The sequence below is a fragment of the Zonotrichia albicollis genome, chromosome 13 (genome assembly GCF_047830755.1).
Source record: "Zonotrichia albicollis isolate bZonAlb1 chromosome 13, bZonAlb1.hap1, whole genome shotgun sequence".
Lineage (NCBI taxonomy): Eukaryota > Metazoa > Chordata > Aves > Passeriformes > Passerellidae > Zonotrichia > Zonotrichia albicollis.
In genome coordinates, this window is record NC_133831.1 from 18,523,665 (window position 1) to 18,545,655 (window position 21,991).

Sequence of the window (21,991 nt, forward strand, 5' to 3'; positions counted from 1 at the left end):
AACACTTTCCACGTGTGTTATGTGCCCTTTTATATTAATGTTTTCTAAATGTCATGTTGAATAGTACATTAAATTCCAGCTGCTTTCTAAGGTACCTGAGGTAGTAGCTTTAGAAGCTATTTTTCTCAGCTGTAATAACTTCTTGCATTTAAATATATTGGTGGTATTTCCATATTACCGTGCATTTTCCAGTAAACCAAAAGATGAAGGTTTTAATAAACCCCATGATTAAGCAAGGTTTTAACTGCAGCTATCCTTTTGCATTTCAAATTGTCAGTTTGCTGCTACTGTGATTTCCCCTCTGTACAGGATTACCTTTGTTCAGCAGGAGTCATGCAAGGCAGTGATTAACAAGAGATTGGCTAACCTAGTTCACTGCGTTATGCAATTTTGATATTGCACCTCATTTACCAGCGGGGGGAAAATCAAAAAGGAAAGTTTCTAAACCTCACATTTTTGTTTGAACTCTCCATAGGGCCTCAGTGCTTGGAGCCCTTTCACCTGGGCACTTCAAACCCACCGGGGGCGTTCCTGTGCCAGCTGCGCCAGGCGAGCCTGCCTTGGCAGGGGCTGGGACTGGGTGATCTCCAGAGCTCCTTCCAGCCCGAGCCAGGATGCTGAGCCCTTCGACCCGGAGCGCGGGTGCAGGAGAGCAGATGTGTGTAAAAACCAACAAAAAAGGGGATTTCACCTCGTAGCCGTCCCACTTAAAAAACGATTTGTCACAAGCTCCCTCTCCAATGTCGGAGCCCTTAGCACTCCTCAGAGCGCTCAGCCCACAGCCATTGCCAGTGCCAGCCTGACACCTGCCGGCGGCCCAGCGGCCTCGGAGGGACTGAAGGGGACCTTCTCGGCTCGCTGTTTGCAAGGACACCGGACCCGAGAGGCCCCGGAGCGGCAGTAGGAGCGGCGGGAGCGCCTCGGGAGCGATGGGGGCGATTCGGGAGCGATGGGGGCGATTCGGGGCCGGGGCCGGGGACAGCACGGCCGCCGCCACCAGGGGGCGCAGCGGGCGGGGCGGGAGCAGCCGGTCCCTGCCGGCGCCCGTAGGGGGCGGGGCCGCGGCGCTTGAGGGGCCGGGCTGCCATGGCGGCGGGGCCGGCCTGAGGGGCGGCGGCAGGGTCGGAGTGGCGAGCAGCCATGGCGGCGGGCAGCGCTATCCAGATCCCCAGCCGGCTGCCGCTGCTGCTCACGCACGAGAGCGTGCTGCTGCCCGGCTCCACCATGCGCACCAGCGTGGACTCGCCGCGCAACATGCAGCTGGTGCGCAGCCGGCTGCTGAAGGGCACCTCGCTGCGGAGCACCATCATCGGCGTCATCCCCAACACCAGCGACCCCACGTCCGACTGCGACGACCTGCCCAACCTGCACAGGTGCGCCTCGGGCCGGCTCTCCTGCCGCCCTCGCGGCCTGCGGGCCCCCCGGAGCCCGGCCCGGCCTCCCCGGCCGGGGCTCGCCGTGGGGTCCCGCCGTGGGTTCGCCCCGCTCCGCCGGCCCCGGGAGGCGCCTCTGCCCTCCCCGTAACCCGGTCACGCAACCGACCCAGCGGGCGAGGTGCCGGGGACGGGCTGGCCGGAGGGAAACTTTGAAAAGGGGCTGAGGTGGCCGAGCAAAATAAGACGAAAGAACGCAGCTCTAGGGCTGCCGCAGCTGTTAACCATAGGATTTTTCACCGAATAGGTAACACGGCTATTGGCTTAGTTTACATAAAATAAAAACAATTTTATTTCTGTCTGGTGAAACTAAACATGATGTAACCCTTACTCTCCGAACTTTATCGTGTCAGTGGACTTAGGCAGACGTTGCAAGAAAATAACTTCTGTTGTAAATCTACTTCAATAGGTCCGGTGATCTAAAATATTGATTCAGTTCAAGGCTGGGAAGAACTGTCATTTACAGACACTCCCATTTCCCAGTGTATATTGCTTCAGCAGAAATGTCAGTGTGCCTGTCCACAGGCAGATCCATTATGGAAAATTTACATATGTTTCTAAATTGTGTAACTGATATTACAGTACCTTATTTTGTGTTTAACTCATTTGTGTTCAGGTTTTAGGGTTTGGTTTTGTAGTCTGTGTTACAAAGGGAATTGGATCATTTGATTTTATTTCACAATAGGAACTATGACCCATCAGGGTCTTGCAAACTACAGCTTGGTTGCTTCTGATAGGGAGCACACAAAATGTTCTGTGGAAGGTGACAGATAATACAAGATCTGCTCTGTTTCTAGGATTGGCACTGCTGCCCTGGCAGTTCAGGTGGTTGGTAGCAACTGGCCCAAGCCCCATTACACGTTGCTGGTGACAGGCCTGTGCCGGTTCCAGGTCCTGCAGCTGCTGAAGGAGAAGCCCTATCCCGTTGCTGAGGTGCAGCAGTTGGATCGACTGGAGCAGTTCACTAATGGCCATAAATCTGAGGAGGAGCTTGGAGAGCTGTCAGAGCAATTCTACAAGTATGCAGTACAGGTAATTTGTTTTATTCTTGCGTGTCACATAACCTGTGGATATACTTAGGCTCTTTATTTGTTTTCTATCTGCCCTTCTGTTTCTCCAGTTCCTATATTTTTCAGCAACTAGTAGAGTTTCAGTATTTCTGCTACAAAAGAAATGCTGCTGTTACAGCTTGAGGTTTCTGTGCCAAGTTCCAGGGTGTCTGCCCAGCTCATTGCAGCTGAATCTTGTGCAACTGCTTGTGTTGATGCTATGATAAGTTGGTGTTTCATATATAGCAACACTATAGATACAGTCTAGTAAAAGATTTGATTAATTTTTACAAAAATATAAGAAAATATATCCAATAGAAGTATAGTGATTCAGAATTTAAATAATATATTGAAAAAGAGTCATGGGGAAGTTTTTAATCTGGGTATGTGGGGCAAATAGGAGATGTATGTATTGAGAAACATGCTGCAAACAACAATGATACTTTTGAACTTCTGAAACAGGCACAAAGCTCAAAGTCTTGGCATTCTATGCTGAGTTAGTGCCTCATCTGTGAGCTTTTGGTGAACTTCTTTCAGTTGCTTTTTGGCAAACTACCTGGACATGCTTCACACTGAAAGACACAATGATATTTAGGTCAGAGAGGCACTGAGATCATTCCAGAAGGAGCCCAGCAGCCATCAGTGTTGTTCCTTGTGTGTTGTAGCTGGTTGAGATGCTGGACATGTCCGTGCCTGCAGTGGCAAAGCTCCGGCGCCTCCTGGACAATCTGCCCAGGGAAGCTCTGCCAGATATCCTGACCTCCATCATCCGAACTACCAACCAGGAGAAGCTGCAGGTATTGTCTTCTTCAGCACTTTCACTGCTAGTTAGGTGTGCTGTGTTTTAGAGTCACTCACTTTTAGGTCATTTTGGAATTGCTTACACTTGTGACTGTACAGTGATAACATTATGCCAGCAGGGATTTGTGTTTCAGCTGAGCATGAGTGCTTGCAAAATGGTTTGATGGTGTTGTTTACAGTGTTTATATGTTCATGTGGCAGAACTTGCCTAAGGTAAATAGATCTAGTTGGGAAATCTTGGAAATGGTTCACTTTATTAAACTTAATTAAGTAGAGCATGAAGTTCTCGTAGTAAAGATCTCGTAGTAAATCTTTCTTCAGGTTGTGTTGAAACTTTGCTTATTTATCCCAGCTCACTGATCAGTATACGTACCTTAATACTAATAACTTCAGAATTAAAATACTTTTAGTATTAGATTTAAATATTTTAAAAAACATCTTGAAGTCTGGATTTCTTTAAACACTGAGACAGTGGTTAAATTTCTATCATATATCAAAATAAATCTGTGGAAAAATTATCTTTATGGCTTGGTGCTTATTCATCTGATTTCTGTATTTGCTTGCTGTGTTTTGGAAGTTGTTCCTTTTCTTCTATAACTGCTTATGCTGCACCTGGAATTGAAAGTGTTTTAGGTTTTTTCAAAGCACCACAAGTAGAAATTAATGCAGTATAATGTGAAGGGAAGGTGTGTACTATAGCTGAATATCCTGCTGGAGGAAGCTATGTTAGGTATTGGTGTGTCACTTTTTCATTTTTAGAAGCTCTAAAGAAAAGGGCAGCTGGTGGAGGCTGTGGAAATACAGAGGAGCAGAATTCTACCCATTTCCACACATTAACTTCATTTAATATGAAAATGAAATTATGTACAAAATATTAAAAAGACAAAATAAACAAAAAATCTCTGAATGAAAACCTTAAGGTGCAAGGTGATTTTTTTCCCCTGGGTTAGCCAAGGAGATGATGCTGTAACTTTTTTAACAGGGCCGTCTCTTTGCTGAGGGCCAGTAATTGAAAAATAGAACATTGATAGATGTTTGCCACAGAAAATGCAACTGAAATATTAAGATGTTTTAAAACTAGGCAGGGTAAGAGAATTTTCTCTAGTTTGAAGTGCTTTGTAGTTCAGGCATCCATACCCTTGAGGGCTAGATTTGTGTACTATATTCTCCTTGCTTTTCTTGCTGCCTGTTTTCCTCCATCCATCTTTTCTGTCCCTCTGGCCAAAAGACAGCAGCAGCACCTCCATGTTCCCTTCCCCCAGAGTGAGGATCCATCACTGTGAACTTGTTGGCTGCTTACAACTCCCTGCTCTCAGATTTTAGATGCTGTTAGGCTGGAAGAGCGGTTCAAGATGACCATACCATTGCTGGTTAGACAGATTGAAGGCCTGAAGCTGCTTCAGAAAACAAGAAAGTCCAAGCAGGATGATGATAAAAGGGTATGGAGCTTTAAATGTGGGATACTTAAACGTTCTAAATAAGTACTAAGATGCACTTTTAAACAGGCTAATGAATGCATGATTTTAATCTGTGTGTTTTTAATGTGTAGCCATAGCTGGCAGCTTTGGCTGTGTAGGTACACAAAATACAAAATATTTGTTTAAAACTGCCTAGGCTTTACTTTAATGTTTTTTAAATTTAATTTTGATTTTAATCTGACCATTTTTTGACATGAAGTGAATGCTCAGATTCCTCAGTTCATGTGCATGGTATGCAGCCAGTGAGTGCTGGCCTGTGCACTGAAAGGTGTATTGTTCACTGAGGACATTGCAGATGAGTGGCAGCTTTTGAACTGCAGATAAAGAATGGGTGTTGTAAAATGGAGCTTGTTCACTTTTACTGCATCTAACTGCACTTAAATAGTTTAGTAACTGGAAAGTTGTTGAGAAATGAAAAAAGATAAGAGAGATTTACCCATTTTTCTGCTTAATGTGATGGGCTGCAGTGCTTGAAATATCACAAATAGCTCCTTTCAGTTTTGTTCTTGTTTTGTGCTGTTTGAGAGTTTAGGCTGTACAATAAACTTACTTAGAAAATTTATAAAGAACTGTAACTTTTTAAAGTAGCACCAATAACACTTTTTGAAGTTAATTTCTGGAGTTAAAACTTTCTGGATTTCTGAATTCTTCTGTGCACCTTATCTGTTTTTGCCATGATTTTCGTTCAGAGCCAAAGTCCACAGCTTGTTTAAAACCCAAGACTGGTGCAATTCTGTGGCTCTGTTTCCATTGCACAGGTTGTAGCTATTCGTCCTAATAGAAGAATCAGTCATGGAAGCATTACAGAAGATGAGGAGGAAGAAGAAGATCATGATGATGTTGTCATGCTAGAAAAAAAGATTAGAACATCCAGTATGTCAGAACAAGCTCTTAAAGTTTGTCTTAAAGAAATCAAAAGGTAGGAGGCTTTTAAATGGTGGTGTCTTTAAAATTTAGAACAAATCTTGTAATCCTTTTCCTGTTTGATATATGTTTGTGTTGGTTGTGTTCTTGGAATGATTTTAAACCTCAGGCAGCAGTCACTGCCTTGCAGTGCAGTAGAGGCTTCCTTTGCATTTAATTTCTGGTTGGCCTTTTGAATTCTGTACTTACATTTCCAGACTAAAGAAGATGCCTCAGTCAATGCCAGAATATGCTTTGACAAGAAATTACTTGGAACTGATGGTAGAATTGCCATGGAACAAGAGTACAAAAGGTAAACCCTTCTCTTAGTGGTGATTCTTGTGTACAAACGCTTTAGAACAAGTAACTATCATGTAAACACTGAATTAGTTCAGTCTTGTAAAAACACTGTTGATAAGTTACTGTAAGCCAGGTAAATCATTAGACTTCAGTTTTAAGAGGTCTCACTCAATAGCCTGTGTAGCTCTAGAATGAATAGCCTGTTTAGCTCAGTTGTGTATCTAAGAATGTTGATTTAAAAAGTGTTAAGAATAGTTTGATTAAAAAATGAAGGTGTTACTAATTACAAATTGTGCCAGTATGCATCAAAGAAATGAGCATCTAATTATTTTTTGTACGTCAGACAAAAAGCCCCTTTGGGAATTTCTGTAACATCGGTCTTTCTGAAGAAGATTCTGGTTTATCTTAAGCAAGTGTGGTAAGAAACCCAAGGATAAAAAAGCACAACTGTAGTTAATTTTAATAATTACAGGTTGGGGAGTAGTAAAAAACAGTGTCTGCTTCATACCATAATTTTTGGAGTTGTGAGTAGAGGGTGATACTGTTAATACAGATACAGAGTGCAAAAATGTAGAGTGAGGGAAGAGTAGGAAACCAAACATGACCAACAGACATCTGACCAGCACAAGTAGGTTAAATGGGCAAAATTACTTTGCACAAGGTGGACTTAGCACATCTGCATGTCCATCTCTACCCTTCTGGTGGTACTTGTAGTGATGAATTGTTGCTGGTTTGGAATAGAGCCCTGGCTTTTTACAAATCTTGTAAATATTTTCTTTAATCATGAAATTGTAAAAAGATCTGCCTACATTTACTTTGCAGTATTATTCAAAGAATCCCCAAATGAGTAAAATGTTGTTGACAGCCATGTCCTAGCAGAATGTTTTTTGGTGGAAGTTGCTCTTTGATCTTTTAAAATTATGCTGTGTCATGTGAAGTTTGGTGTTTTTACTTACAGCAAAGTTTGTGAGTGTGACCCAGGTGATTGCTACTTTGAACTCTGTAGCAACAGTGAATAAAAACACACATGAATACAGAAATAGAAAGTCATGATAATGACATCCAAAGCTAAAATAATTATCAGTACTGTGTCATTGTCAGTACTGTAATCTGTCTAGCTAAAAAGGAGATTAAAGCAAACTTTAGTACCTTGTTTTAGAGAAGCACTGTGTGTGAGCTGGGGGGCTGCCCTGCTGAGGGGATCTGTTCCTCTGTGGGGTCAGTTGTCCCCATTTGCAGGGCAGGTGTGCTGATCCCTGTGCTGTCCATCCAGACCGCCTGGAGATCCGCGCCGCTCGCATCGTGCTGGACAACGACCACTACGCCATGGAGAAACTGAAGAAGAGAGTGTTGGAGTACTTGGCTGTGCGACAGCTTAAAAACAACCTCAAGGGACCCATCCTTTGTTTTGTGGGGCCCCCAGGAGTTGGTAAAACCAGTGTTGGAAGATCCATTGCAAAGACTCTGGGTCGAGAATTCCACAGGATTGCTTTAGGAGGAGTCTGTGATCAGTCTGATATTCGAGGCCACAGGTAATTATTTCTTCTTTGCCTAATTGCAGTTTTTCTTTGCAGAATGTATTGATTGTTTTCACTGTTCAACCAATACAGAGAATTTTTGCTTCTATGAAACAATGGTAGGTATTTATTGATTTTCCTTGCTATTCAGTGGTGTTACTTAGGAGAGAATTTCAATGGGAATGGATGTTTAGTGCTGTTGTACAGCCTTTATTCTTTCCTCTATTCTATTTTCATAGGGAATGGATTTAATCTCCAGTTATTTTAACACTTTGAAGTAAAATTCTGTAGGAGGTTTAATGCAAACTTGATTTTTTTGCTTTTTAAGAGAGATGTAAAGATTTATTTATCCAATATAACCTGTGGTAGCAATGCATTCCTTCATAACCATGTTTGGTGCTAAAAGACAAGAGGAAACTTGGAGTGATACATGAAAGTTGCTAGAGGATAGCAATGGACTTGTTTGTGCACTGTTTCCCTGTTTCAAAAGGACATTTATACAAGAACACCTAAGCTGGCAGGTTTCAAAGGAGAGTTTTTGGATGACATTCCTTAGGACTGTTTTTGATGTAGGGCTCTTTATGTATCTACTATTTAGTATTTTAAATTTGTATTAGTCCATTCCTCCATCCTTGCACCTGGAGGCATAATGAATGGGTAGTAGAGACAAGTAACTGCCAGACATCACTGCAGCATTTTTGTTTCCATTACACATATTTTATGCTTATTGCATTCAGTGTAGAAAATCTGGAATAATGAATTTTAGTCATGTTTTCTTTAAGTCATGCTATTTAATAAAATTTCTCCTTACAGCAGTAGGTGAATACTGTGAATTAAAAGCTTTCACTTATTTTTTTGATACTGTCTAACAGTCAATTTTGCTCAGTGGCTATGCAGCTACTCTCAGTAGGGTACACCTAAAATAGAATGTCCTAAAAACAACTTAAAGTGTGACTCAACAACATGTGCTATTCGAAGTGAAGCCACTAGAGGCTGTGGAATACTCAGCATTATGGAAAGTAACTTTTCCAGAGCAGAGCAGGACTCAGTCCTTTGTAACAGGGAAGCCCCATCTTGAGCTTGACATTATAAACAAAAGTCAAATTTCCTATGTTGTGCTTAGAGCTCATAAAGAGTAAAGACAGGGAGAGTCATATGAGAGAGCCTCTGAAAAGCTTTTTAATTCAGGTGTTTGTGGCTGTCACACATTTTTGAGGGCACGATTAAGTTATTAATTCATGTTAGAGGCTAACTTATAAATTTCATATTAAAAAGTGTATAAAATTAGCCAATGGGAAATATTTGCTAAGAGATTTTATTTTTCACCAGCAAAGGAAAATGTAATGTAGAATTAGCAAGAATATTGTGTGGTTACTGTTCAACAAGCAATTGTATGGTTTAAAGATGAACTTCAGAGCAGTTGGTACCAGGAGTCCTTTATAGCCAACTGCTTTTTCCAGTTTTTGTAGCTAAAATCAAACCCACCTGTTGCATACTGGATTTTAAATTCTCCTTTGGTTAGTTTTCCTCTTTCTCAGAGTAAGATTTAATCAGATTAGAACTACAGCTTTTCTGTAGAGCTCTGTAGTGTCCTTTTGTGTGAATAAATCCTTCAGGTTACTCCAGTAGGTGAATCCACGTTGGCAGTCTGGTGGCAGTCACAGGGAGGTGTCTGGAAGTGCAGCAGACACAGACTGTTGCTTTCTGAGTTTCACTGTTGAGCAGGCTGATTTTCTAATATTACACCTTAAAGACCTAGATTTTTTTCTCCTATAAGCTCTTTATTAGGCTTTGGGGCTTAAGTTAAGGATTCCATTAACATTGCAGGAGAACAGGACTGTGTGTGCCTACTGATGTACTGAACATGTAGAAAAATGTACCAAATGTACTGGAACATTCAAAAGGAACTGCTGCAGCTTGACTTGCAAGCAAACAGTGCCTGAAATAGCTTTCACTTGTTCACTCTGGGGAAAGGTGCAGATGAGAGATGGAGCAGACCAGGCTGGGCTGTGCTGTGCCAGTAACTGTGCTGTCCCACCTGGTGTATAAATGTGGCACTTGGAGCTGCCCAGGTCTGGCCATTTCACTGGGGATCCTGTGGGATCCAGCTTGGGAATCCTGCACTGACTGAGTGAAGAATGCAGGCATTGCTCTGCATTCCCAAAATGAAATCATCCTCTTGGTACCAAACCAGAACTCCTTGATCAGGCATCTTTCAGCTGTTGTCTGCATTTACCCCTCATCTATACCATGTGTTAAAGTATGTTGGTTTACATTTGTCATTTACTGGTATTAAAAAAGACAAAGAAAAAAGAAAAACACCCCACAAACCACTCTCCTCTGAAGAATGACATAGAACTTTCTTCCAAGAAGCTCATTGCTTTTAAAATCTCCTGGGTATTGATACTTTGTATCACACAGGAAATGTATGGTCTTCTCTGTTGTGTGTTTTTTCTATTGCTGAAAAGGAAAGATGTAATTGTGCCATTTATTTAAAGTGGTGCTGGTGAGGTAAGTGTGAAGTTTCTCACCTTCATGTGAAGCACTCCTTCCTGCATTACCCCTGCTTTGCAGTTTCAGAAGCTTGCACAGTTCACTTCTGGCCTTTGCTGAAGCCTTGTTCAGGTGCAGCTCTTTGAGCAGAGGTGGATCCCTCACCAGGACAGCTGTGCTGGCAGACCTTCCCTCACAGCCCTTCTTGCACCACAGAGAAACAAACTTCAAACAGCTTCACCCAGCAGAGGGATGGGCTTTGGTAGACAAGTACAAAGCAGAGACAGATTTGTAAAACCCTTGAGTGCATGCAATCTCTGGCCTTGCACAAAAAAAACTCCAAAAAAAACCCAAAAAGGTTGTGACCTTGTGGAAGGCCCTGCAGTTAAAAATTATTTAAAACTACTTGTCTTGAGATCACTATGAAGAAAGTGAGTCTTGTTTCTTTCTTTCTATAAATCTACCACTGCTTTAAGGGTTCTATTTCCTAGGCTTTCCTAGTTTACTTTGGGAGAACCAAGAAGGTTGGATTTCCCACCTGGTTTTTTACATTTTCTAGGATAATACACAGTGCCTGATGACATACTATACCACTCTAGTGTTTTGTTTAAAGGCACTTTTTCACTGTATATAAAAGATACTAAGTTGCAAACCTCTGCCTGGAGCTCTGAAGGGGTTGGGTTTTTTAAGTGTTGCTACACAAGTGAGTTAAGTAGGAAACCTGCTCTGTGCTTCCTGTTTTGAGTGGGCAAACCTGACTGTCCTCTGAGTTTAATGCAGGGAAAGAAACTGCATCAAAAAATGAGCAAAGCAATGTAGGATATTGTTTAACCTCCTTTCACCCCTAGCAAAAATAATGAAATCAGCATCACATTCAGTGATAGTGTTCCTAAACATTAGCATTTAGTTTCACATCTTACAAGGCAAAGGTTAACAGCCAGACAGATAAATGACCATATCTGCTTGTAATTGTAATATATTCTGGCTGGTTCTATATGTAAATACCTGCAGGGCCTGCCTTACCAAGGATTCTTTTGTTGAGATGTGTTCCCCTAATAACTTTGGAGAGCTCAAGCATTTGATTATTAGTATAATAAAATAGGTATTGGTCCATGTCTAGTAAATGAAGGGGTACTACAGATTTAGACTATTGCATCTCTTTGCCTTCATTGAGTTTATAAACCAGCCTCTTTCATAAAACTCAATGGAACATGGATAGCTCAAGTCTTTATGGGATTCAAAGGACCAAGTAAAACTGTGTATCTAGAAACACAAACATGCATTAAAAAAGTGTAATGTTTTAAAGCATGCACTTGAGAATAATTTAGCAAGCAAGAACAAAGAATGTTTGATGTTTACCTAATTATGTTACCCTATTACTACCATAAGCAAAATACTGAAACAGTTGGGCTGCATTGTCTCTGAAGCATATAAAATTATTCTCAAGGAGAATATTCTGCAGGGAGTATCTTGTGGTAAAAACAACCCAGAGGAGAACAAAACTACCACCACCAAACAAAACCCAACACCACAAAAGGAAAAGAACCCAAATCCCCCCAAAACCAAAGGAATTCCCAAACTGCTACAGTGACACATTTATTTACACTGGTAAGTGATTCACTCCTGTGAACTGCAGCTGTGACTGAGTCTCCTCATTTTCTGAATGCACTCTGTGGGATGCTCTCCCTGTCCTGGCAGGGCTGTGGGTGTGCAGGAGGAGGAGGAGGAGGCTGTGTGAGAGCTCCCCATGCAGAGTGCTGATCTGTAATGAACATTCCACAGCTCAGCCTCCTGAGAGAATCCCTCCCTGCTGCACACTGACACTGCACAGAAGCACTGAGGGGAGCAACTCTTGCCTGCTGGCTGCTTCAGTCTAGCAGCTGCCTCAGCAAGGGGTAACAGGCAAACTGAATTTCTCCTGCATTGCTGGCTGTTTAGAAGATCTTTTATTTTTTGTCAGATCTAGAATTAAATTAAAATTAAATGTTATTTACTGCAATTTGTTTCCTCAGTGGTTAAATATTACATGGAACTGACACCATTGCTGTGTGGTCTGGGTTCTGTTTTTGTTGGGTTTTGGGGGTTTTTATATATTTAAAGTCATCTCTAGTATTTTTTGAAATTAGTCCTGTGGTATTTTTGGTTTAATGTTAGTAAATGTCATCCTGTTTATTTTGGACAGTAGTGAACCAGATCGTATGGCAAAGCAGGCCTGTTGTGCTTGTGTGCTTTGGGAGGGTCATGAGCCAGATCTGTAACTCAGCACTCAGTGTATCTCTTTCTTCTCAGAATTACATACTCTTAATTATAGTGCTTTGAGTAGTTATGGCACAGGCAGAAATGAGTGTATAAATGCAGCAAACAGGGGTTACATACATCTGTAAAATGGAGTTGTGCTCTGTGTGTTATGGAAAAAAAATGTTACTGATTTGCTAAATAAATTCAAACTCGTCATTTTTTGTTCCATTGCAGCGTTCACCTTTTCATTTCATATTGAAATGACATTAAATACTGTTCTTTTTGGTGGGTGTTTATTAAACCATGCTGTCAAGGGGACATTGACAGTTCAGCATAATTGGAATTTTGCTCTCTTTTGTAACATGCTGTGTGAACTCTGTTGTGATAACAAAATCCCAGCGTTGTAATTATGAAAATGTTTTTATTAATGAGGTTCCCAAATCTGCCTCTGCTTGTTCTTACAGTACAGTGATGCTGGTCCTGGAACATGTTAAGATGTCCACAAGCTATAAAGATTGGATACACTTTAATGCAAATTATTATCTTTGCAAACCAGCTCGTTCACCATGGAACTCAAATTTTCATCTGCTGTTACAATTGCTTGTATAGCACTGTTGTATATCCCATGTTTTTATCAAGTATTCTGCAAATTTTTGCAGAAAAAGCAAGAATTGTTGAAGTGCTCCTTGTTCTTGTGTTTTGCCTGGAGTTTTATTTGTGCTCTCTCTGATGTTGCTGCTCCTGTTCCCCATCCCCTTTCCAGGCGCACCTACGTGGGCAGCATGCCTGGCAGGATCATCAATGGGCTGAAGACTGTGGGGGTGAACAATCCTGTTTTCCTCTTGGATGAGGTGGATAAGCTGGCAAAGAGCTTGCAGGGGGATCCTGCAGCAGCCTTGCTTGAGGTAAGAGGTGTTAAACTGCAAGCATGGTTTCGTTTGATTTTAAAAGAATTAAACTGGACTCACAGGATTGACTGGACAAAAAAAGGTCTGAGGGTGCAGCTCTGTTATTCCAATATCAGCTGCTGAGTTCTGACATGGGGGGGTTCCTGTCAGTGCCTTGGGCACAGTGCAGATGCTGTTACACAGTGACTGAGTAACACAGAAGTCTCAGTGAGCTGTGCTTGGACACAAGGATAGATTTTGGGGTGGTTTCTGTATTTAAATAGTGTTCAAGCCCTGAACATCACTTATTTGGGGGACTTCAAGACATTGATTTTTAATAATCTATATTGTTAGCTAAGAAAGACCTGTAGAGGACCTAGACTAGGCTTCTTCAAGTTTTCCCTTTCTTTCTTGGAACACCTTTAATATATTTTCGAAGCTTTTGATGGTACCAGCTTATATTTGAGCTAAGCAGTTTACCCAGTGCATAATATGGACTAGAGGCATGTTCTTTTAGGAGCATTTCTTTAATTAGTGTTGCAATTAACTTTCTGAACTTGGATTTTTCATGTAAGTCACAGATTCCCACTCCTTGACTGATTATGGTGTGATGAGTGTTAGCTTTCCATGAGAGTCAGGTTTTCCATGAGTGCATTTTTTCTGAACTTCTGGCAGTCACATATGAATTCCTCTAATTTTGAAACAGATATTACAATTATTTTATCACAAAAGTCTTAGAGTTGTCAAAGTTGATTGCTTAAAGACACAACATTCTGGAGATTCAATTGAAGACTTTGGTGAATGAGATACTGTTGGAATATTTTGTAAATCTCATCAAGTGTTGAGATATTATTAATTAGGTTAGTTGGGCTTTCAGGAGGCCAAAACTGGAGTGATCATGAGGAAGATAAATTGAGACCTGTGCCTTGCAAGCTTCATGCATCATGTAGCAGACAGCAGTTAGGAGTTGTCAGAACCTTCATCCCAGTTTCCATTTTCTGGAGTTTGATGTGATAGCCCATTGCAATTTCTTTTTCCACTGATTGGTGCACATTCAGTGCTTCTGTTCTGGCAGTTTGCAGGAGAGAGGAAGGAGCATGTCCTCAGGTGTGGGGAAGAGACAAAGCATTGCCCTTCCCTGGGCAGAGGAAGGCTGTGTCCATCTTCCTGTGCCAGCAGGGATGGCAGAGGAGAGAATGAGGGAGGTGCTGGCACAGAGGGGCTGGGCCGGGCTGGATTGTTGAGGCTGCCAGGGCAGATGCAGCCCTGATGCACAGTGATGGTTTTGGTATTGTGCATGCTTAGAGATTCCTTGTACTGCTTAGTTTTACACTCTGCCTTCTCTGTGTTCTCTCTGCCCCAGGGGCTGCCATGTTCCCCCTGTTGCAGCTGCCCTGCTTCTGGCATGGTCTGTACCTGCTTCAGTCAAAAGGAGAGGCATTAGTAAAGAATACCCACGTTATCTGAGCTAGCCTGAAGTGACAGAAGTGACTTGGGGCATAATCCCAGCAGCATCTCACTTGTCAGCCCTGAGGTGTGGTAGCTTTAGTAGGTGGGGGTGAAAGTGGTTCTGATAGTATTTGCCTACAGAGTCATTCTAACGACTCTCTTGACTGACAGTGCTTAATGCAGTGATTTAAATATGAAAAATGCTGCTAAAATTAAGGTGTCATGAGCTCATCTGGATGCTGTATGACATTCTGCAAATGAAGTGTCAATTGACTTCCTACAAACGTCATTATTTTCTTCCTGCTAGATAGTGGAAAATTACTGTTTTGACAAGGCCAAGGAGTTCTTTGAAAATCAGTGTATGAACAGGCTGTGGTTTGAGAGCTCTGTTTTGATCTTTGCATGTTAACATGAACTAGTAGTAATTTAAATGTGCTAGAAAATAGCGTGGCTTCACTTCTTTAGCTTTTAAAAATGACAGTTATGGTCCTTTACCTGTGCATTTACCAAGAGTGTAGTTCACTTTTTTAGGGTGCATGAAGGGCCTCAAAGTGCAAAGAAAACAAGCAGAAAAGTGTAATAAATACATTGTTCCTTGTGCTGTTCCTCTGAGGGATTTTATTTACACTTTGCTGAAAGTGTAATGCTTTCTGTTTCTGAGTTTGCTGATACCTCTCCTGTCATTTGTCTTTTAGATACTTGAACTAAGCTGTCCTAATTCTAGTCAAAGAATGGATAAAAATACCTGAAAATCAAATTTTTCTATTTAGCTGGCTGTTGTTTGCTATGCAGACACAATGATTTGCGATTTCTTGGAAAGAGTGTTCCAATCATGAATCTAGATCTGTATATTAATATTGGTAATTTTATTCAACCTTTGCTGGGTGTTGGGTTTTTTTTCCATTCCCTGCCCTTCAGTAGAGAACAATTGTGGTTTTCTCTTGTGTCATTTTTGAAGGCAAACAAATTTAATTAATACCTGTTTAATTGGTTGTGTTGGAATTCTGGTACTTCGTTGCTGCTTTGAGATGTTTCTGTTTTCCATCTTTTAAAACCATTTTCTCAGGGATATTCAGCTCTGCTCCTGTCATGGATTTTTGCAGCTAAACTTCACAAGGTTCACTTCCCACAGCCTGCCTGGGCTGCAGGGTTTATGCCAGCCCTGCTAATTGCCCATTAGTTGCATCTGGAGAGGTAATTGCTCTATTAACCATGGCTGGGCTGCTCCCCTGTGAGATCTTTGTATCTCCCTACTGCTGGCTAAACATCCCCAGGCAGGTGCTTTACCTCTTCTGATGGGCAGATGTCTCATGGCTGGACATAACAGCTTCATTTTCTTCTGCCTCTCGTGGTTTGTGTGGTTGGAAGGTCCATCTGGAGGGAGCAGAGGTGGGGTTGTGCTGGAGAGCAAACAGCAGTCAGTGGGTGTCCGGTTTTCGGCTGTTTGAGGGGCCTGGAAAGGCCCGGGGTGGCCTTGGGGCAGCCGCGTATCGAAGGACGAGAAGAGGCTTCAGTTCTTCTTTCGGTCTCGGTGTTTATTAATTGTTTATCTAAAAGATTTTCTTTCGGCCCGACAGAGCTCTGCTCAGCAGCCAGCCATGAGCACACTGTCCTGCCCTCCGGACAGCCACCTATCTTTATACCCATAGTTATGTGTACAATATTTATCATTTTTCCCCAATACCTTTTATTCTTATTGTCTGGTGCACTTTCAGTAATGACCAATCCCAAAGTGCCACCATCACCACAGAAGATGGAGGAGAAGAAGAAGAAGAAGGAGGACAGGACACGCCCCAATTCCTCCATCTTACTTCTCTAAACCCCCCTGTACATAAATCCTAAACCCTGTGTCTCACCCTCTAATTAACTAATCCCTTCACCATTCACCCCGATGAAACCCTCCTATCCTCATACAGGTGTCGTCTCCTGTGTAGGATCAAAGTCCAGCCACCAGACACTTCTGGCAACATTCCAGGACTCCCGAGCCCCCCAAGGGTGGTCTCGGTGACACCTCAGTCCTGAGGTGCTGAGATCCCACAAGTGGTCACCAAGCTGCTGCCTGGCTGCTCAGTGCCACCATTAAGTGTGAAAGGCACATCCTTTATTCCTTAATGTGTAGGGGTGTTAAATTCCTGCTGTCCACAACAGGCATATTCAGGAAGAAAATTGCCATCCCTGTGAGCTTGGGAGCAAAGCTTGGTGCTTTCTAATTGCTGCATATTTGCTTAGTGCTATTGCTTCTGCAGAGCTGTTGCTTCAGCAAGACAGAATGTCTTCATTTTCAGTTACTGTTCATTAACAAAGGAATATTTTAGTCTAAATTTAGATGACCTCTGTTAAAACCAGAAGAAAACAGAAATGGATCCAAGTGCCTGATAGTGACTATTTGTATGCAGGGAAATTAGACCAGGAGCATAGCCAGGCAATTAAATGTTCATGGAATTTATTCTGGATTTTGTGGTAATAAAAGGCTGTTACAGAGAAGCCTTTGTATGCATGTGAGCTATCTGTCATAAATTAGCCAAGATATTTTGTGCACTGAATGTTCTTTTTGTGCTTCATATTTCTGTATTAGTTGAGTATCTTGGAAAATTTTTGAGCTTGAACTTCAGCACAGATACCTAACTGAAGAACAGTTCTATTTGCTTTGGAAAGTCTGTTTGAAATACAGAGGCAGGACATTGCTTTGTATCTTATTCTAAAAAACAGTTACCATGACAAGGAATTATGAGTCCAGAGGATCTCCAGCCCTTGTAAAATAATTCACTCTCTCAGATAATTCACATTTTTAGATATAATCCGAGTTGGTTTGGATTACCGTTTCCATTATCTTTATTGGATAGTATTTTTTGCATCAATATTTTATATATCTTCATAAATACCATTCTTATCACCAGCTTGGCACTTAGCAGGTTCATAAGGATTTCTAGTTGCAGACTAGAAGGAGAGAGAAACATGCATGTAAATAAATGTGTCAAAATGCCAATTTAGTCCGTTAGAATACATTGTTTTTCAGCAGCTTTGGAACTGCAAACACTTCAGCAGATAGACTAGAATTCTGTGGAGATATTAGTATTAAAAAAAAGAAGTAAGTTGAATTAGGATTAGCTATTTAAAACAGTTTAGAAAAATTTGCAAGAGTAGACTTTGTGTGGGAAGCTAATATTTGATATAGACCTGCTTGTTTTGAAGCTGCTGTGCTTGCATTCCCTGCCTGTTGTGTCTCCCTGTGGTTCAGGGCTGGGCTGGCTCTGAATTATGTATCAGTGGACTTGGCTTGTCAGGATTCTTCAAGGCCTTTGCCTTTGTTTGTAAAGAAGGGAGTGTAAACGACAGCAACTTGTTGCTGAAGAGGGTAAGAAAAGCTTCTGAATAGCTTAGAGCCAGTGCACAGTGGCATTCACTGAGTTCAGCCCTAGGTTCAGAATTGGAGCATATGCTTCAGTAGGTTTTAAGATTTCACTATTAAATGAAATAATCTTAAATCTGTGCAGCTCTTCAAAATAAAATCCAGGTATATTCTGGTTTTTAGAAAAGTCAGCTGTGATTCTGGTATTCTGCAATAGAAGAATTTTTTTTTCTTTTTTCAGTTTGTTCTGATCATTAATTTTTTGAAAAGATTTTTCATTTTTCAAAGCCTGACGAGAATTGAAGAGTAATGAAAATTCAGAATTGTTTATTTTATAACTATCAAAGTCCCCAAATTCAGTTGTTGTTTTTTAATTATCACCACTGTTCTTGGCTATAATTCAGGTTGTGTGCATTCATTTGGGTGTAGGCAGAGAAGTTATTTTGACAGTGGAGTGCTGTTTCTCAGGAGATGCATGGGTCCCATTATTTGTGACATGAGAATTCTTTGTGTGGGTGTAGCATTGACCATTCATCATGTGGGAAGGAAAAGTGTGGCTGCACTTCAAGGGGGTGTGAGGCAAAGGTGGTTCTCAGGTGATACAGGAGCCAGGAGTACATTGCTGTGTACAATGAACTTCCTATTTGTGGCACTGTTCAAAAATCTACAAGACAGCATCTTAATACCCTTGTGTTCCACATCTGGATTGAATATTTATCACCTAATCTTAAATTTAGGCAAGTGTTGCATTAGCACACATAAGTTCTACTAAAACCAATAGGAAGACAACGCAGTTATTGAGGCTCTACTTGTAATCAGTAATTTTTGAGCTTGGTCAGACTGTGTTTTTGGTCTGCAGTGCTTGTTCAGTTTTGTCTCAGTTGTTTTGGAACAAAAAGAAAAATTGTTGTGTTGTGAAGGCCAGGGCTCACCAAGGGTCAGAGCTTGCCTGGGATGTTGTGGGCAGTAAGAACTTGTACTGCTCCTTTAGTAATGAACCTGGACAAAGCAGAAGGGGTGGGGCAGGTGATTTTGTGCCAGCAGCTGAGGCTGGGATTGTGTTCCCTCCCTCGGTCTCACAAGGGAGATCTCACAAGCTGGTGTAGGAGTAAGAGGTAAGCTTAGAGTAAGAGCTGCCAGCAGCAGGTGAGGGCAGGAGTCAGGGATTACTTGGAGAATTCTCCTTGTCCCATGGGACATGTGGGCTGCTTTTCCCAGGTTCTGTGAGTCCTTGAAGGGCCATTCTACCACGGGTGAAGGGTCATGGAGATGCAGCTTGAGGGAGGTGCTTGATGGCTGGGGAAACGCTGCAGCACCTCTAGAACAGGGCAGCCACACTCAGGGGAAGTGGCTTTTTGAACTGTACCTGTGATGTGACATGTAGTCACAGTTTAGTGATATCCATAATGTATTTCATGACTCTAAAGTCAGATGGGACAGATCCAAATGGAATATAATAAAAATGTGCATATTTTATTTACTTCTGATTGAACATTTGTGTGACTTTTTTGTGTTCACTCTTGTTAAGGTCTTGGATCCAGAACAAAATCACAGCTTCACTGATCACTACCTAAATGTAGCCTTTGACCTGTCCCAAGTGCTTTTCATAGCCACAGCCAACACCACAGCCACAATCCCACCTGCCCTGCTGGACAGAATGGAGGTTATCCAGGTGCCAGGTAACACTGCAGTGCCTTCACTGCGTGCTTGCTGCAGGTCCTTAAACAAGTTTGGGGTGTTCTTGATGAAATGAAAGGCAGCTCCTTAAGGAAAGCCTGCCAGGAATCTGGAGTGCATGGCTGGGGTCATTAAAAGGCCTCTGCTGTGTCCTCTGTCACAAGAATACTATTTACCATTGCATTAGCACTCAAGAAAATGATTTTAAAGCATTTAGCACTCAGGAAAATTCAGTTCCGGTCTGTGGTGATACATGGATACATTCTGTAATGATATTTTCCTTCACTGATTAGTTTGTATTCTAATGGTCACTTGGCTGATGCATCTTTTTAAGATTCCAATGAAGAAAAACATCTTTGAAAAACTAAAATTCTCTTCATGTTTGCATGAAGTTATGAATAGCCACAAAGGATCATACCAACAGCCTTGTAAATTATAGCTGGGGGAGGTTTTTTCTTAAATTCAATCATTGTAAAAGATTTGTAAAAGATAAGAGATTTGATTAAATTGTAGTATGTAAGCAAAAAGATCATCAGTAAATAAATGCCTTTTTTTTTTTTTTTTTTAAGGATACACACAAGAAGAAAAAATTGAAATTGCACATAGACACTTAATTCCTAAACAGCTTGAACTACATGGTCTGACTCCACAGCAAATACAGATTCCCCAAGTAACCACTTTGGGCATAATTACCAGGTAAATCTGTTCATTGCTTTCCGTGTAAATACCTTCTTTTATAAATCAGTTTATGAAGTGGTAATACAGATATATTTTAGTATGTATTGTCCTTAATAGCTTCAGCAGTTCAAGAGTTGATAGCTTATGGGATTGCTCTTTCCCCAGCTCTTGCCTCCTCTAGAGAACGTCCTTTCTGTGGAGAATCCTTGCTCCTGCTCTCCAGGTGTGGTCACTTGTGCTGACACAATTGCCAAGGCCCTGAATAAACAGGAATACCTGAGGTGAAGCCATGGCCCTGGCAGCAGATAACATGTAGTTTAAGGAACCATGTTATATTTCTATCATTTTCATACAAAAAATGGAAATTAGGCTTCCTTTTTTCCCTTGTGACTTGATGGGTACATTTGTTTAGATTTTGAATTAGGTTTAAAAAATTAAAATACAGGGTTTTTAAATAGCTTCTATTCATTAGAACTGGGGTTTTTGTTAGACATGACAGCAAATGTATTGATCAAAACATCTTTGGAACTTGAAACCAGCTCATTTCCAATGGAAAAAGTTACTGATTCAGTGAATTGAAGTATTTTATGAGCAGTATTTTGGCTGTTTTGGCAGTGTTACTGCCTGGTGCTTCTTTTTAGTTCATAGACTAAAACAAAATATTTTTTCATGGCCAGCTCCTCAACTTCCGGTGCGCTGTATATTTTAAGTTTTAAAATAATTCTTCCTTTTAATTTTTATGCATCCAGGAAGAACTCATTGGTTAGCATTTCATGACTGTTTGGCACCAGCTGTTAGTCATGTCTTCCCGCTCAGTAATTTATCTACAACTTCATCAGCAACCACAGTTATTTTGATAAAAACAAATTCTTTTTTTTCCTGTGTAGTGGAGTAGCGCAAGGTTTTGGTCTGTGTGCCATCCGTGTGTGTGGCTGTGTTTGGTAGCAGTGTGTTCCTTGCAGAGCCCAGCCCAGCCCAGCCGCTCTCTCCCGCAGGTACACGCGCGAGGCCGGAGTGCGCGCCCTGGACCGCAGGCTGGGGGCCATCTGCAGGGCAGTGGCTGTCAAGGTGGCAGAAGGGCAGCACAAAGAGGCCAAGCCAGACCGTGCTGAGCTGGGGGAAGGAGAAGGTGTGTATCTTTGGCATGTTGTGTTTCAAAGGGAACTTCTAATGTAGCAACTTTCTCTCCTGTTTTATTCTGCTTTAAGGAGTCTTTTTTTCAAAAGCCTGGTAGATAGTGTGACAGTATTATTATGTACAGTTTTAGTGCTGAATTATGACTTACTCATAATTTGAGTAGTTTCAGCCTGCTGAGTTGGTAATTGACAAGTTCAGTGCATCTGTTTTACGTCCTAGGGATGCAGTTATGATTTGTGTATGTCTTCCTAGGTTTTTTAATGCAAGTCTTTCACTTCTTCTCTGTTGTGGTGTGTTGCAATGTCCGGTTTTAAACTTCCGGGGCCCTTCCCATGTGTACCTATCCCTTCTCCCTTCCCCCTCACCCCTTGCTGAGTGTGCCCTGTCAATCAGGCTAACATACCAGCAAGGCGTCGTGTGATTCGTCGATTTCAAAGGATGCTCCTCAGGCCTGGGGGTCATTGGCCTGTCTAAGTGTCATCCTCCCTTGAGACCCTGCCCCCTTCACCTGGTTGGTAACTCACCTGTCCCCTCCCCTTCCCCTGTCCCCGAGCTTATAAAGTTAATGAGACCATGCGGCCGGTATTCTGTTACCAGCAGTA

At 41.8% G+C, this 21,991-nt stretch overlaps 1 protein-coding gene across 1 annotated transcript in view; it reads left to right on the forward strand.

The window, feature by feature from the left end:
- Positions 1-1,052: 1,052 nt before the first annotated feature.
- LONP2 (lon peptidase 2, peroxisomal) overlaps positions 1,053-21,991 on the forward strand; it is a 40,414-nt gene continuing 19,475 nt past the window's right edge. The window contains exons 1-11 of the mRNA XM_005488844.3: positions 1,053-1,373; positions 2,231-2,465; positions 3,148-3,279; positions 4,600-4,722; positions 5,520-5,680; positions 5,883-5,977; positions 7,238-7,496; positions 12,976-13,117; positions 19,426-19,576; positions 20,144-20,270; positions 21,248-21,381. Coding sequence (XP_005488901.1) covers positions 1,141-1,373; positions 2,231-2,465; positions 3,148-3,279; positions 4,600-4,722; positions 5,520-5,680; positions 5,883-5,977; positions 7,238-7,496; positions 12,976-13,117; positions 19,426-19,576; positions 20,144-20,270; positions 21,248-21,381 — 1,792 coding nt within the window. The 5' untranslated portion in view covers positions 1,053-1,140. The remainder of the gene's footprint in view (positions 1,374-2,230; positions 2,466-3,147; positions 3,280-4,599; positions 4,723-5,519; positions 5,681-5,882; positions 5,978-7,237; positions 7,497-12,975; positions 13,118-19,425; positions 19,577-20,143; positions 20,271-21,247; positions 21,382-21,991) is intronic.